Source organism: Cariama cristata, unplaced genomic scaffold (genome assembly GCF_000690535.1).
Source record: "Cariama cristata isolate BGI_N322 unplaced genomic scaffold, ASM69053v1 scaffold37658, whole genome shotgun sequence".
Lineage (NCBI taxonomy): Eukaryota > Metazoa > Chordata > Aves > Cariamiformes > Cariamidae > Cariama > Cariama cristata.
Window position 1 is genome coordinate 1 of NW_009632371.1, and position 12436 is coordinate 12436.

At 40.7% G+C, this 12436-nt stretch overlaps 1 protein-coding gene across 1 annotated transcript; it reads right to left on the reverse strand.

Moving 5' to 3' along the window:
• Window positions 1-6185: 6185 nt before the first annotated feature.
• On the reverse strand, window positions 6186-11696 carry TMEM248 (transmembrane protein 248). The gene is made up of 6 exons (XM_009706315.1): window positions 11528-11696; window positions 10568-10853; window positions 9140-9290; window positions 8170-8353; window positions 7557-7700; window positions 6186-6793 (listed from the first exon to the last, which is right to left on the reverse strand). The coding sequence occupies exons 1-6, from the start codon at window positions 11684-11686 to the stop codon at window positions 6773-6775; spliced, it is 945 nt and encodes a 314-aa protein (XP_009704617.1). The 5' UTR covers window positions 11687-11696; the 3' UTR covers window positions 6186-6772.
• Between the last annotated feature and the right edge of the window lie 740 nt (window positions 11697-12436).

Sequence of the window (12436 nt, forward strand, 5' to 3'; positions counted from 1 at the left end):
AGCTGACAGTTTTCAGTTTCTCTCAGTACTACAAATTATTTTGCTTGCAGGAGTTTCAGACTTCTTTTTCCTGGCCCAGATCAGCGCTCGGTTTCTCCTTGTTTCTAGGCTCTTTCAGGTCACCTGCGCTAGCTCCCATCTCACTGAGGATTTCCTCAGAAATTTTCATTTTCAAACTGTTCGCTCCCTCCCTGAGCCTTAACGAACACAACCAGGTTTTCAGGAGGGCGACGCTCAAAGGTCGGGGGCACATTCAGCCACCCCCTTTGCTCTATGCCCTATAACAAACCCTTCGCCCGCTGCCCGTGGTCTCCTAAACCCATTGGAGCTCACGCTGAAGCCCGGTTTTGCCCCACAAGAGCAAAAGCCCCACGCGATACACCCCTTCACCCCCCCAAGCAGCCAGGGACTCACCGACGCCGGAGGAATCCAGTAGCTCCAGTGCAGCCTGTTCACTTCCAAGTGGTTATACCACACCGTGCCATTGCACCCAAACCATCAATTTACTGCTTGAAATACCTCTCCAGGATCCCCCCGGGGAGGTAAGTCACCCCGCTAGCCGGGGAGCAGCAGGGAAAAACAACCACAGCCTCCCCGCGCCCAGCTGGGGAGCAATCAGGGGTGATCAGCATCTCCTGGGGAGCAATCGGGGTGATCAGCATCTCCTGGGGAGCAATCAGGGGTGATCAGCATCTCCTGTGAGCTCCATCCCACAGCTCTGCTGGGCCAGGCCTCCCAGCCCGCCTGGCTCCAGCTAAATGCCGGAGCAAAACCCCACCAGCTCTCCCTCGGTCGCATGCGTGAGATTGCTCGTTACTCTGCAAAACAGTGAATTCACCCACCTGGGACCCTCCACAACGCAGCAGGCAGTAACCCGGCCCCAGCTGCGCAAGGAAGGAGAGGGTAAGAGTCCAGGGGAAAGAGAATTAAAGTCCAGGGTGAAAATCCTGCCTGGGGTGCTGAGCCACAGGGAGTGGTGCTGGGAGGAGATGCACACAGCCACGGCCCCATCTATGGGCCACAAAATCACGTTTCTTACCCATTTGTGCCTGCTAGAAGATGAGTTTTGCTCATACGAGGCTCTGGGGTGAAACGGGTACGAGGACATAATGGGTTTACCCACATCTTTTCGGTCACCTCAGCCGAGTTGCTCCTGGGCTCTCAACCTTTCCCCCAGACAAAACAGCTCCATGGTGTGATTTATACCAAGACTACAGAGGGGATATTGCCGCCCTCCTTGCTGTAAAGCCCCCTCTTGCTAGAAGATAGAGGTCATTACCAGAAGGGATCTTTTCAAAGGACAATGTAGTGTATTGTGAAATGTTTTATTCACAAACATTAATAAGGTCTACGAAAAAGCTGGTCTATGGATTGCCCTACTCTTTTGTAGCTACAGATTAAATCTTGGTTTTTATTTCATCAGGGTGCAAGAATCACATTGTAAGGAGACAATAATAGAGATGCCACAAGGAAATCTATTCTTAGGTCCCAAACGTTTAACATCCTGTAAGGAAACACCTTCAAAAGGTAAATAGGGAATACTGGTTCTGCTAGGAAGCCTTGCAGGTTTGGACATAACCTCCTGCTCCCTGTAGCAGCATGGTCAATCGGATGCGTTTTCTAGCTGTGGATAAGTTACTTCTGTCAGTAAAGGTCATAGCACTTAGCAGAGCTGTAAAAGCCCTTTATAAAGGAGACACTGAGACCTGCAAACACAAAGCAAGCTACCTGAGTCACCCAGCCGGACACAGCGAGGAGCCCAGATCCCCCGAGAGCTGGTGCAGTGCACTGAGGGACAGGGACACTGCTTAGCATCAGTGCTGAAGATCCAAATCCAGCAGCTTGCACCTTGCTTCTCAGCGTTGCTGCTACTGATTTAGGTGAGTTGTTTTCAACCCAGGTTAACAGACACCACAAGGTCGGTCCCCAGGCTACATCTGAAAGGTTGGCAAAAGCTAACAGAAAGGATAACCCAGTTAATGGATACCACAAAGGAACCTTTGTGTGTGCAACTTCTCAGGGATCTTCCAAGGAGGACAGTTGTGGGGCTCAGAAATCAAAAGTTTGAAAGTCATTGAGTTAGCTGGTTAAAAGCAGAAAAAGAAGTTGCAGGAGTTTAACAGAAACATGGGTTTCTACCTTTAGGTACATTTATTTTCTCCCTCTGCCAGGCAATTCCTCACTAGCAAAGTTTTGGTTAGTGCTGGAGGGAAAAGGAAAATTTACAATCCAAATTTCAGCAGCTGCCAGCACACTCATTCACACGAACTTTTGAGAACATTTCTTTGAAACTCTATTTCAAAAAGAAGGCTAAAGCAATTTGCTTGCAGAAAGAAGGCGTTGCTGTGAGAAGACAGATGCTGTTCCTGATTTTCAGCAATACTTTCATGTAATACCAAAATATTTGGCACAAAGCACCCGATTAAAAAATGCCATCGCTGATGGCAGATGGTACTTCTCATCCCAATCTGTAGCAGCCTGCTAACGTTAGATATAATCTGATTGCAAACACAGCGAGTGCATTTTTTCCAGATGAGAAAGCTTTACATGATTTTTCATTGCCCTTATTTTAGTTTGTTAACAAACACTACCACTATGAGCAAACAGACTCATTACAGTGTTACCAAATGAACCCCTTCTGCTCACCCCACCCTTTCAACCTTCCAGCACCTGGAAATATCACTAAAACAGCCTTTCCCCCACCACCACCATTGTACCACCTGCTTAAAACGCATAGTTTTAAGCTGCTCGTACTATCAAGAGCCAGGAGGGAGCCTTGAAAGAATCTGACTTAAGGCTATGTCACTACATTACAGCAAGACTTTCCCTATCTAGGAAGCTTTGGAAATACTCCAGGCAGCAAGTTGCTCACCTTTACTTTAGAACAAAATTAATTCAATCACATATTGATTTGCCAAGTACTTTTTCCCCAGTGGGAACTCACCGTAGATCCTCCTATAAGTTTACTCAAGTGTAACTCTATGCAGTAGGAGCTATGAAAACAGGATTTTCTTCAAGGAAGTTGCGCGTCTATAAAACTCATTCAACAAAGCTGTGCACTTGCCAAATAGTGGCTGCTCAAGTTATGAAAGAGAGTTTGTTTAACAGAAAACAAGTGAATACGTGTCCGACCGCCTTTCTCTTCTTCTTTGCTGGCTGAGGGACAGAATCCAGCGGAGGCCAAAGACGACCACTTTGCTAACTAAAGTAGGGACAGGCTCCCTCAAAGTTGAGACCATGCTAACACAGGGCATTAATGCTCTTTCAGGGCAGACATTTCAGAACTAGTCACGCTTCCTAGTGCCAGACCGAGGGGATGTGTAAAAATTATATTAAAATCACTTTTTTCTACTAATTCTGTGAGTCACTCTCCCCAGTAAAAATTATAAAACAATGTGTCACAGATTTGCTTTTAAACAACGCTCTCATTCGCCACCAGATTTGAATAGGCACCATTTGGATGCTTTGAAGTCTGTTTTTCAGAGAAGCAAGACAGGCTGGCCTTCTTGCACTTGTCAAATAACACAGTGCCTAGCTTTTAACAAGCTTCCACGAGCAAAATGAAGTATGTTGTTCCTACTCTCTCAAGCACTGAAAACATGCAGGTGCAACTTGTTCCAGCTGTACAGTCACTGGAGCTAGAATTTAACAAGTTACATTATCTTAATTTCAACAGCCATCCATATAGATCCTCCAACCATCTCCAGCCACCTGCAGGCACTTTGAAACACTCAGCATCTGCTCTTGGTTCAGCTGAGTAAGTTACACAGCACTTGTAGCGAGGAGGTAGTGGAAAGCATGATCATCATCAAGGAACAGCAACAGGAGAAATGGGTCTAGGTCCCAAATTCTGCATTTCTCATGATGGGCACCAGCCATAATAAACCACAAAAAGTCTACGTAAGGTTCTCACTGCACTGTAGGTACACAAAGGGTTTGAAATTCCAGTCTCTTGCAGACTTCCACTACTAATTTCCTCCGATGATCCATGTAACACAGGTGATTTACAAAACCTCCACAGCCACTGGGCAGTAGAAATAAAGACAACAGAATAAACTTCATTGTTTTTATTCTGCAAAGCAATATGCACATCTTACAAACACAAAATTAATCTAGGAGAGAAATGTCATTTCCAAATCAGCTATTAACCATCATGCAACAAGACAAGTGAAATGTAAGAACAAAACAAAACAAAAAAGCCATCTTAACCCTACAATCACCTGCAGAGGGTTGAAAACCAAGGCTCAGATTCTCTATGTAATGCCAAAGAAAAATGCAAAAGAAAATGGCAGCTTTCTAAGAACAAGAAAACACGTACAAATAGAATCAAAACTGATTCAAGTCATAGTTTAAAAGAAAAAGAAAACAAAAAAGGAAAGATCAATATGATCTGAACTTTAATATTAAGTTTTTACTCTTCTGTTTGGCTGCATTTAACTTTTGTACATTACGCCTAGGAATATGCCAATATTCCTCAGTATTACAGCATTTCAACCTGATGGACACCCTTACCTCTCTGCTGCAATACAGGGGTGCAAAGGGATAAACTAAGGCCAAAAAGTACAACTCTTTAACATTTTCCCTTTTGCATTTGTGGGTCACAATCTTGGTATTTCTAGGTACTTCAATACAGTGGGTGTAAGTTGCAAAGCAGGCTCCTTTAATTACCAAATAGCAAAACCAGATTAAAAAAAAAAAAAAAATATCTGTTTTCCCCACAGATCAAATTCCAGTTCAGACATTTGGAGTTTGATTTTTAATTTGCTGAAACAAAGGACTCGGCTTTGCTTTTTTAAAGGAGTCATGTTATGTTGGGCATTTTCTAAGTATTTCCAGAACTTGCAACACCACCTCAGTCTATTTCCTACTCCTGCCTTTGGTCCCCAGATCAAGCCACCCTCATAGGCAACTCTAGAAGTCAGTATTAATGCAGAGGGCTGGGTACGTGTGAATTAGGAACAGCTCGGACAGTTTTCACGAGAAGCCGTCTACGTGTTTTGACTTCACCGATTCATTTCAGTGAAGCAGTATTGGCCCATAGCAGCATCAGGAGAAAACTGGAAGCTTCATTTTATCCCTAGACTTCAAACTAGGCCATCTCTAAAGCTTTGCCTTAACATGCCCGGAGAAAAATGCATGTTAGTTAATACCACTTAAGTAACTGAAATTCTATAAAGGAAACATGTTCTGAAGAGAAGTGTGACCATTTTGCTTCAAACGCTCTGAAGACTCATGAACTTACTGAAGTCCCATACATACAGACCAGTAGGGTACCATTCAGTTGGGTCTATAGGTAACAAAGTAAGAATCTTATGCCAGCATAATTGAGACTCTGAGATTTTTGACTGGGGTTTCTTCTTTTGTGCAGAGTGAAAGGAGGAGGAAAAAAAGCATATATGTATGTATGCAGATCGACAGTTACACTACCTGACAACAAAGCTGAAAGACAAGATGAAAAGTGAATTAAGGCAACGAGTGAGATTTTAAAAGCAGCGGTGGAAATATCTGCAGGAAAACCCTGACTCCTGAAAATTAAAGAGGCTACTCAATAAGAAGTCAGAAAGAAAGAGCAAAAGCCAGAATGAGAAAGGGAGAAATGCACAGAATAAAACCTCCGATTTAAGAATGGACTGACAGAACAGTATGTGTTTTACTGTGTGGTTTCTTTGACCTTAATCACAACAGCCCATGTCCTTTCCTTGTCATTTTCCCCTGAGTGGACAGCATCAAATGGAAATGGGTCAAAGCTAATAAAAGTGTCATTTTCAGCTGCCCTTCAGAGACGGATGGAGAGTCTCAAAGTGAAGGTCTGTAACAGACTATGAGATTTTTTTTCCTTTCATTATTTGCACTTGCCCAGGGCTGTGCAGAGCCCCAACAGGCTGTTAATACAATACATCTTTTTATTAAGTTTCACTTTCTAGGAAAAAAAAAGTTTACAGAAAGCTGCTCTGCAGCAGAGACGCACAATCCTGGTTTGAGGGCTGCGGATGGGAGGCCAAGTGGAAAACTTTCCAGATAGTCTCTATGCTGACTGGTTCTCTGGCACTCAGCAAGCCAAAGGGAAAAAAAAAAAATTAAAAAAAACCAAACAAACAAACCAAACTTAGTACTTTTCAGTAAGAAACATTTTAAAATGGGACTTCACTTCTTAGGTTTTTTTACTATGAATAAAAGCACAAGTTTGTCCTAAATACAGCACTATTAAAATGTGAATATGTATTTCTTTTTTCAAATAAAATCTAGAATGTTGGTATCTTTTCTTGCAAGCAAGGAGCAAATGGAAGAAAGTATTAGGCCACACAAATACACATTTAATTCATGTACTAGATTGGTGGCTTTGGAAATGCAGTATTATATCAAAGGTGCATACTGTTTCAAACACACTGTACATATCATTGGGCAAAAAACAAAGATCTGTTGGTTTGTTTGAGACACTTGCAAAGGCATCTTAACCTGCCCAGATGCAGCTAGACAAAAATATCTTGCTCTGACTATATGTAGCCATATCACTAAACATATCTACACAAACATTCGGCTATGTCCACAGGTAAAGACTGAAAGTTTCCGGCCGCACTACAATGCGGAACAAGTGCATCATCTGACCTATTCTGAATATACTTTTATAAATATGTACAAATCAATTACAGGCACTTGAAATGTCTTTGGTTGGAATAAACCAACATTGCAAGATAATGTATTCACAGAGTGTTAAGACCCATTCTGGGTAAAAAAAGGTTCTCAGTCATTCTCAGTAAAAGGAGAGGATGGATTATGCTTCTGACAAAGCAACCTAAACAAAAGAAAACAAAAACATTTAATTAAAAGTCAAATTCTTAATCCCATAACAGTGGTATTACTTATCTCCATGCAGCTGGCATATCTGTCCTTGCCTTTTCAAAGGACCTTGAAAAGTCTAACTTGGAAAGGAAATCAAAGTAAGTATGAAGATGTTTTGTACTTAGCATAATCAATTAAAAACAAAAAAAAAACCCAGAACAGCTTATACTACAAAGTATCATTAAGATCAAAAGGTGCCAACATTAGCTTCCTACTTCACAATTAAATATATTCATATTTAATCCTTCAAAAGTAAGGTTTCCAATGCAGTATTGAATAATGACTGTTTCAATAACTTTGTCATTGTTTTAATTTAATTCTGATTAATAACCATTAGAATTATGTATCATGTTTTATTCAGTTTTCAGTCTGTTGTGATAAAAAATAAATAAAACTATTCAATGCCATCTATTCAATGCTTCATACAATACGGTGCAAGTAACACCAGAATTATGGCAGAAGAGTTGCATTACAGCACTTACTGAACTGCAATAATCCACTTCTGTAGAAGAGAAATCTAACTCTGAGGATCTACAAAGCACGTATATGTATTTTGTAGCACCCATCTGTACTGTCCACAATGACACACCCATGTCTCTCTGAAAGGGAATTAAATCTACATCTCCAGAGATAAGAAAAACCAGTCTGTACTATGTAAAAAAGGAGGTTTTCTGTTTTCTTATCACAGTCAATATTTTGTTATTACACAGACTCACCTTTTCAGAGCAGAATTCTGTATTGCTTTGCCTCAGTTTGCTTGGTCTGCCTTTAATAACTGCATAGCAGAACATCGTAATCACCATCACAAAAAGAAAGTAACTGGTATGCATGAGATGCAGGTTTATTAGGGAGCGATCATCCTGCACAGAGAATTAAAACCATTTACTGACAATGCACCAATAGTTGGCATTTTATATTAAAACAATAATTATCAGATCAACACAGAAATTACTTCATAAATCAACTTTTTCCCCTTTACACAGCTGGCATAGTAATGAAAGTGATTCCTAATTGTGGCACAAAGAGCCAAAAAATTCCTCATGTTAAAAATCTGTACTAGAGATCTCTTCCTATATACTGGCAGTGTCTTTTGTCAAATGATTTCAAAATATAAATGTTAGTTATTAAAAGCTGTGAGGCACATGGAGATTACATGAAGACCATCATGCCCACCAGGGGTAAAGCATACCCAACTCTGTTTCAACCCTTGCACTACATAATAAACCAGCACTGAATATGACTATTTTAGGACATGAACAGAACCGTATTCAATTTAAACAGAGCTAAGCATTTATTTAACATAACATATAAAAATACCACAGCACTTACATCTGGAACTATAACAGTTAGTTTGGGATTTAAAGCATGATATACTTTTCCGATTGCTCCTTTGTAACACCAGAAAGGGTTATAATCTTGTGCATATTTTGTATTAGAGTCCCTCGCTGTGGTAAAGATCTTGTACCAAAGTGTTGCATTGCTGTATGTTTCAGGAACACAATGTGGTGGCTGACTGCAGAAAAACAGAAATAATTAGCACCTCTATTGCCATTCTCCATGTTCAGCAAGGCAAACTCTTAGAACTGAGTCAAGCCCAGTCTTCTCAACGGCAGCATAAAACACGGTTTTAGTTTGGACCTTCCAAAACAACAACAAAACCCAAAGCTTAACCAAAAGGGTGTATAAAAACACCCACATGATTCCTATACTAAGATTAGAATTTAACTGCATGTTGTTCCAGTAAGTCAACATCCCACAGTTTAATTAGAAAAACACTGGTTTTCATAAGGCTTCACACAGTCATGTGAATCTGTCTGGTGGTTCTCCAGGTTGTACTGAATAGTGTCAGAGAGGCTAGAGAAGACAAAGGGAAACTACTTTGATGAAAGGTCTGTACCTGCTGGGGTATGGTAGCAAAGCAGCATTCGGCTTATGGTGATCCCTCAGCAGGGAAGAGGATAAGAATCTTGGTGTCAAGCCTTAGCTCTCACACCAGGTAGTGAAACTAAATTATAGACTATCTTTCTCAAATATTCACAGATTCTTTTGTTCCCAGCGAAGTTTAAATCACAGGTAGCATGTTGAAAGGCAGGTAGGGGCTATAGTTCAAAATATTCTCAGAAAAATCTAGCGTTGCTAAAAGACAGCAAAAAAGTCTCAAGACAAGGTTTTTACTGTGGGGGAAGGAGGGCAGGTACATCATTTCCACAGTCAACAGTAACGTTCATCAGGACGTAAAAACATGAGGAATTAATCACCCAGTAACCAGTCTATGAAGGAGTGTTTAAAATGCACTTACACTGTGACAGGAAATACATTGCTGGCTGCTGTCACAGTCATGCAGGTTGTGAACACAACCTGCTCGCAGTGGCCATGAAGAACACAGTCATCCGAATTCCAGGCAGCCGGCAGGGTGAATGTAATATTTATCTCCTCATGGGATTCTCTGCCTTTGAGAAAGAGAGAAGGAAAGCTGGTTTTCATTCACAAAAGTATCTGAGCAACAATCACTAGGATAAAGACAACATGCAAATGACTAAGGCAGCAACCACCACCCTGAATCTGTACCTTTGAAGTCATCCAGGATCTTTACTGTCAACAAAGAGAGCAAAAAGAAAGTTAAAAAACAAACCAAAAACCAAACTACAGAATCCCCAGCTGCTGGTCTTCCTAATCTCTCCTGCCTCCAGAAGAAGCGGGGTCATTAGGCTCCTTTCAGAAATGAAAAACTGACTATTTATAAGTGAATTCATGCATGTTCAGAGAACTTCATTAGAAAGTAAAATCACAGATCTTTTAGCCTTTCTCCTCCCAAAGACTTTGTTCCACATTTGCTTTTTCTGATGCTTACTTTTCAAATTGGAGATATTCGTGTAGACAAAAAGGTGCCAGCAGATATTGAACTGCAGATTAAGTAGTGTACGTTAACTCCATGTGGATATATTCATACTGAGAATAAATCCAGGCTACTGGTAATGGAACTCGCATTTGATAGCTCTTAAAGCATTAACAAAATAACAACAACATAAAATACAGCAATATAGACTTACAGCTATGGTAAATGTCTCTTCACAGATCTCTGAGGTTCAAGACACCGTCAGGCATTATTACAAAATGCAACCCTGGCTAAAAGCTAAAATTCAGTGAGGTTCCATTACCAATTTCTACTAATTTTCTACAATCTCCTGCCAAAACTTACTGACAGGGCAGCCACATAGCAGATCAGTCTCTTCACACCACAGAAATTGTAACCATCTTTGTTGCTGTTTGCTATATTAAAGCTTATTCGTGTACGCATTTTAGATAAACTATTTTTTTTAGACAACATGCTACCTGATCTCTAATGTATATACATTAATGCCTTTACTATGTGAGTTAACAATGTGAAGATGTACCAAGATAGAACTGAAGATAGTCACCGTAGAAGCTTTTGCTGCTTGGAATTTTGTTGGCTTAAAAATTATCTTCCATCATCATTAGGTTAATCATGCAAAACTGCAAAGCCTAATCTTGGCAAACCTGCAGGTTCTTTTCCATTCTGAATGCAGGGAAAAGTTTTTCTAGCAAAGAAGAAGGGCTCTCTATATAGGAATATAATCACACATATACTCACTGGAAAAACATGTATCTTCTAAGCAAAAGATTTATCTCACCAATAATAAGCTGGTCAATTTTTATTTGATTATATAGTTATCATTCAAATTTATAAAGGTCAAGCCTTGCATACCTGAGAGCCCAATTTGGTGTCCAAAAATTGTGGAACTTAGATGTGTGACATTGCGAGAATATCCGCCAAATGGCCTGAGTGGGTCCAGCGTCAGCGTGATCATAACAGAGATGTTTATTGGACCAGAGTCCTCAAGAGTCTGTGGAGACTGTGTAGAAGATCTCGCCTGTCCACTAGTCACGGTACTTTCTGGAGTTGTGGTATCATTGATGAGATGCTTTAAGGTTTCATTCTCAGATATACAGAAGTCCAAATCATTAAACCTCAGGAGGAAAGTATTCCAGTCCTTAAAACAAAGGTGAAGATTTCAACTAGATTAGCAAGTTAACTGACTTCTCTAGAGCAGGGCAGATCTTGATATGCACCATCCCGCCCGCAGTTCCAAGCCATTTAACAAAAATTACATGGCTCACAAAGCAAGCACAAACACCACCATGGCTATCTCAACAACGGCGCAAGTTGTTTACAAAAGTTAGACGTGTTCAATCCCAGCCGCTGCCTGACTGCTGCTCGGTGCGGCAGCGGAATATCCTCTTTTAAACTATAGAAGGAAAATACTAACTTGGTCTGTTCTCACCATGCTCAGGGTACGAGTGGTTACCAGCAAGGTCTCCCTCATTACAGAATAGTACTACTAGATAGTAAGTTTCACAAACAATCTAGCTGACACAATAGAGTAAGAAAAGGAAAGGCTTCTAGCCATAGTAGGGAAGATCCATGTCAGATGATTGGGCCTCATCCTCAAAATAAAACAAGACTATTCAAACATTCATACCAATAGCCTCTTTCCTTATGAAATTAGAGGCAAGTATAAATGAAGATAATCTCCCATAGGACTCTTCACATTCCCATGAGAGGGTTCTTGGGGGAAAAAACAACTAACCAACCAACTCAGTAGCTTTGGACATGTTTTTCCAATTAATATTCCCACTGTTTAGCTCAGGAACTTTTTGTACCTACCTCTGTCATTTCTGGTGACTTGATCTCCTTGATTTTGAAGAAATAACCCAGCGTCAGAAAAGCTATTGCCATAGCGCTTACACTGATCATAAAGACCACAAGCGGAGGTCGACTGCTGATGTAAACCTTCAGGTTCTCCAACAGGTTTATGTTGAACATTATTCTGATTGTTCACCTGAAAACAAAGAATTAAAACAGAGTGACTGGGCTCTGTGTGTTACAGGGCGGTGGTTGGTAGATCACATAAGACAAAGGTTTGACAACAAAAAATGGAATCATATACTAAAATGAGATTCAATTATATGACTCTGTACTGTTCATTGAACACAGACTCCGTATGCCCTAAATAAAGCACAAATCAAAACATGCTCGACATCACCTTCTCAGTGCCTGAAATTGCCAGCTGGGAACAGATTTTAAGAAATGAGGACAACTTCCAGCACAGCCAGATATCGCTGATAAGCAATAAAACGAGCTCTTTTCTTTCCCCACACACCTAGGCAGGATACACACTGCTGCACTTTAATTCCATTAGTAAGTGAATTCATCAAGTTACAGTGTGGATGGAGTTGTAATGCAGCCCACAGATCAAACTTTGTACATCCTTGCATTACTTTCAAAAATGAGGCTGAAGCCTTAAAGATCCTCCTTTACCTCATCCCGAGCCCCAAATGCCTCTACCTTCAAAACGGGATGTGACAAGCAGCCTACGTCATTTTAGTCTTCTGCATCAAGAATCCTGTGCTCAGAAACGTTTCACAACTGCATTAAGGTGGAGGCTAGAAGACTCCTTTCTTTATTTGATTCTTGCAGCATCTAGAGAACTTTTGCTAGACTCTGTAAACAAAGACAAGACCTTACACGTGCTGAGGAAATGTACTGAATCATTAATTTTTGTCCAAAATATAA

Bases quoted from the DNA above. Each gene is read 5' to 3' on its own strand.
- TMEM248 (XM_009706315.1), bottom strand. From the start codon at position 11,686: ATGTTCAACATAAACCTGTTGGAGAACCTGAAGGTTTACATCAGCAGT. The intron at 9,291-10,567 runs GTATGCAAGGCT...TCTTTCTCAAAG, and splicing joins ACACCAAATTGGGCTCTCAG to GCAGAGAATCCCATGAGGAG. The intron at 8,354-9,139 runs GTAAGTGCATTT...GTTTTTCTGCAG, and splicing joins AATGTATTTCCTGTCACAGT to TCAGCCACCACATTGTGTTC.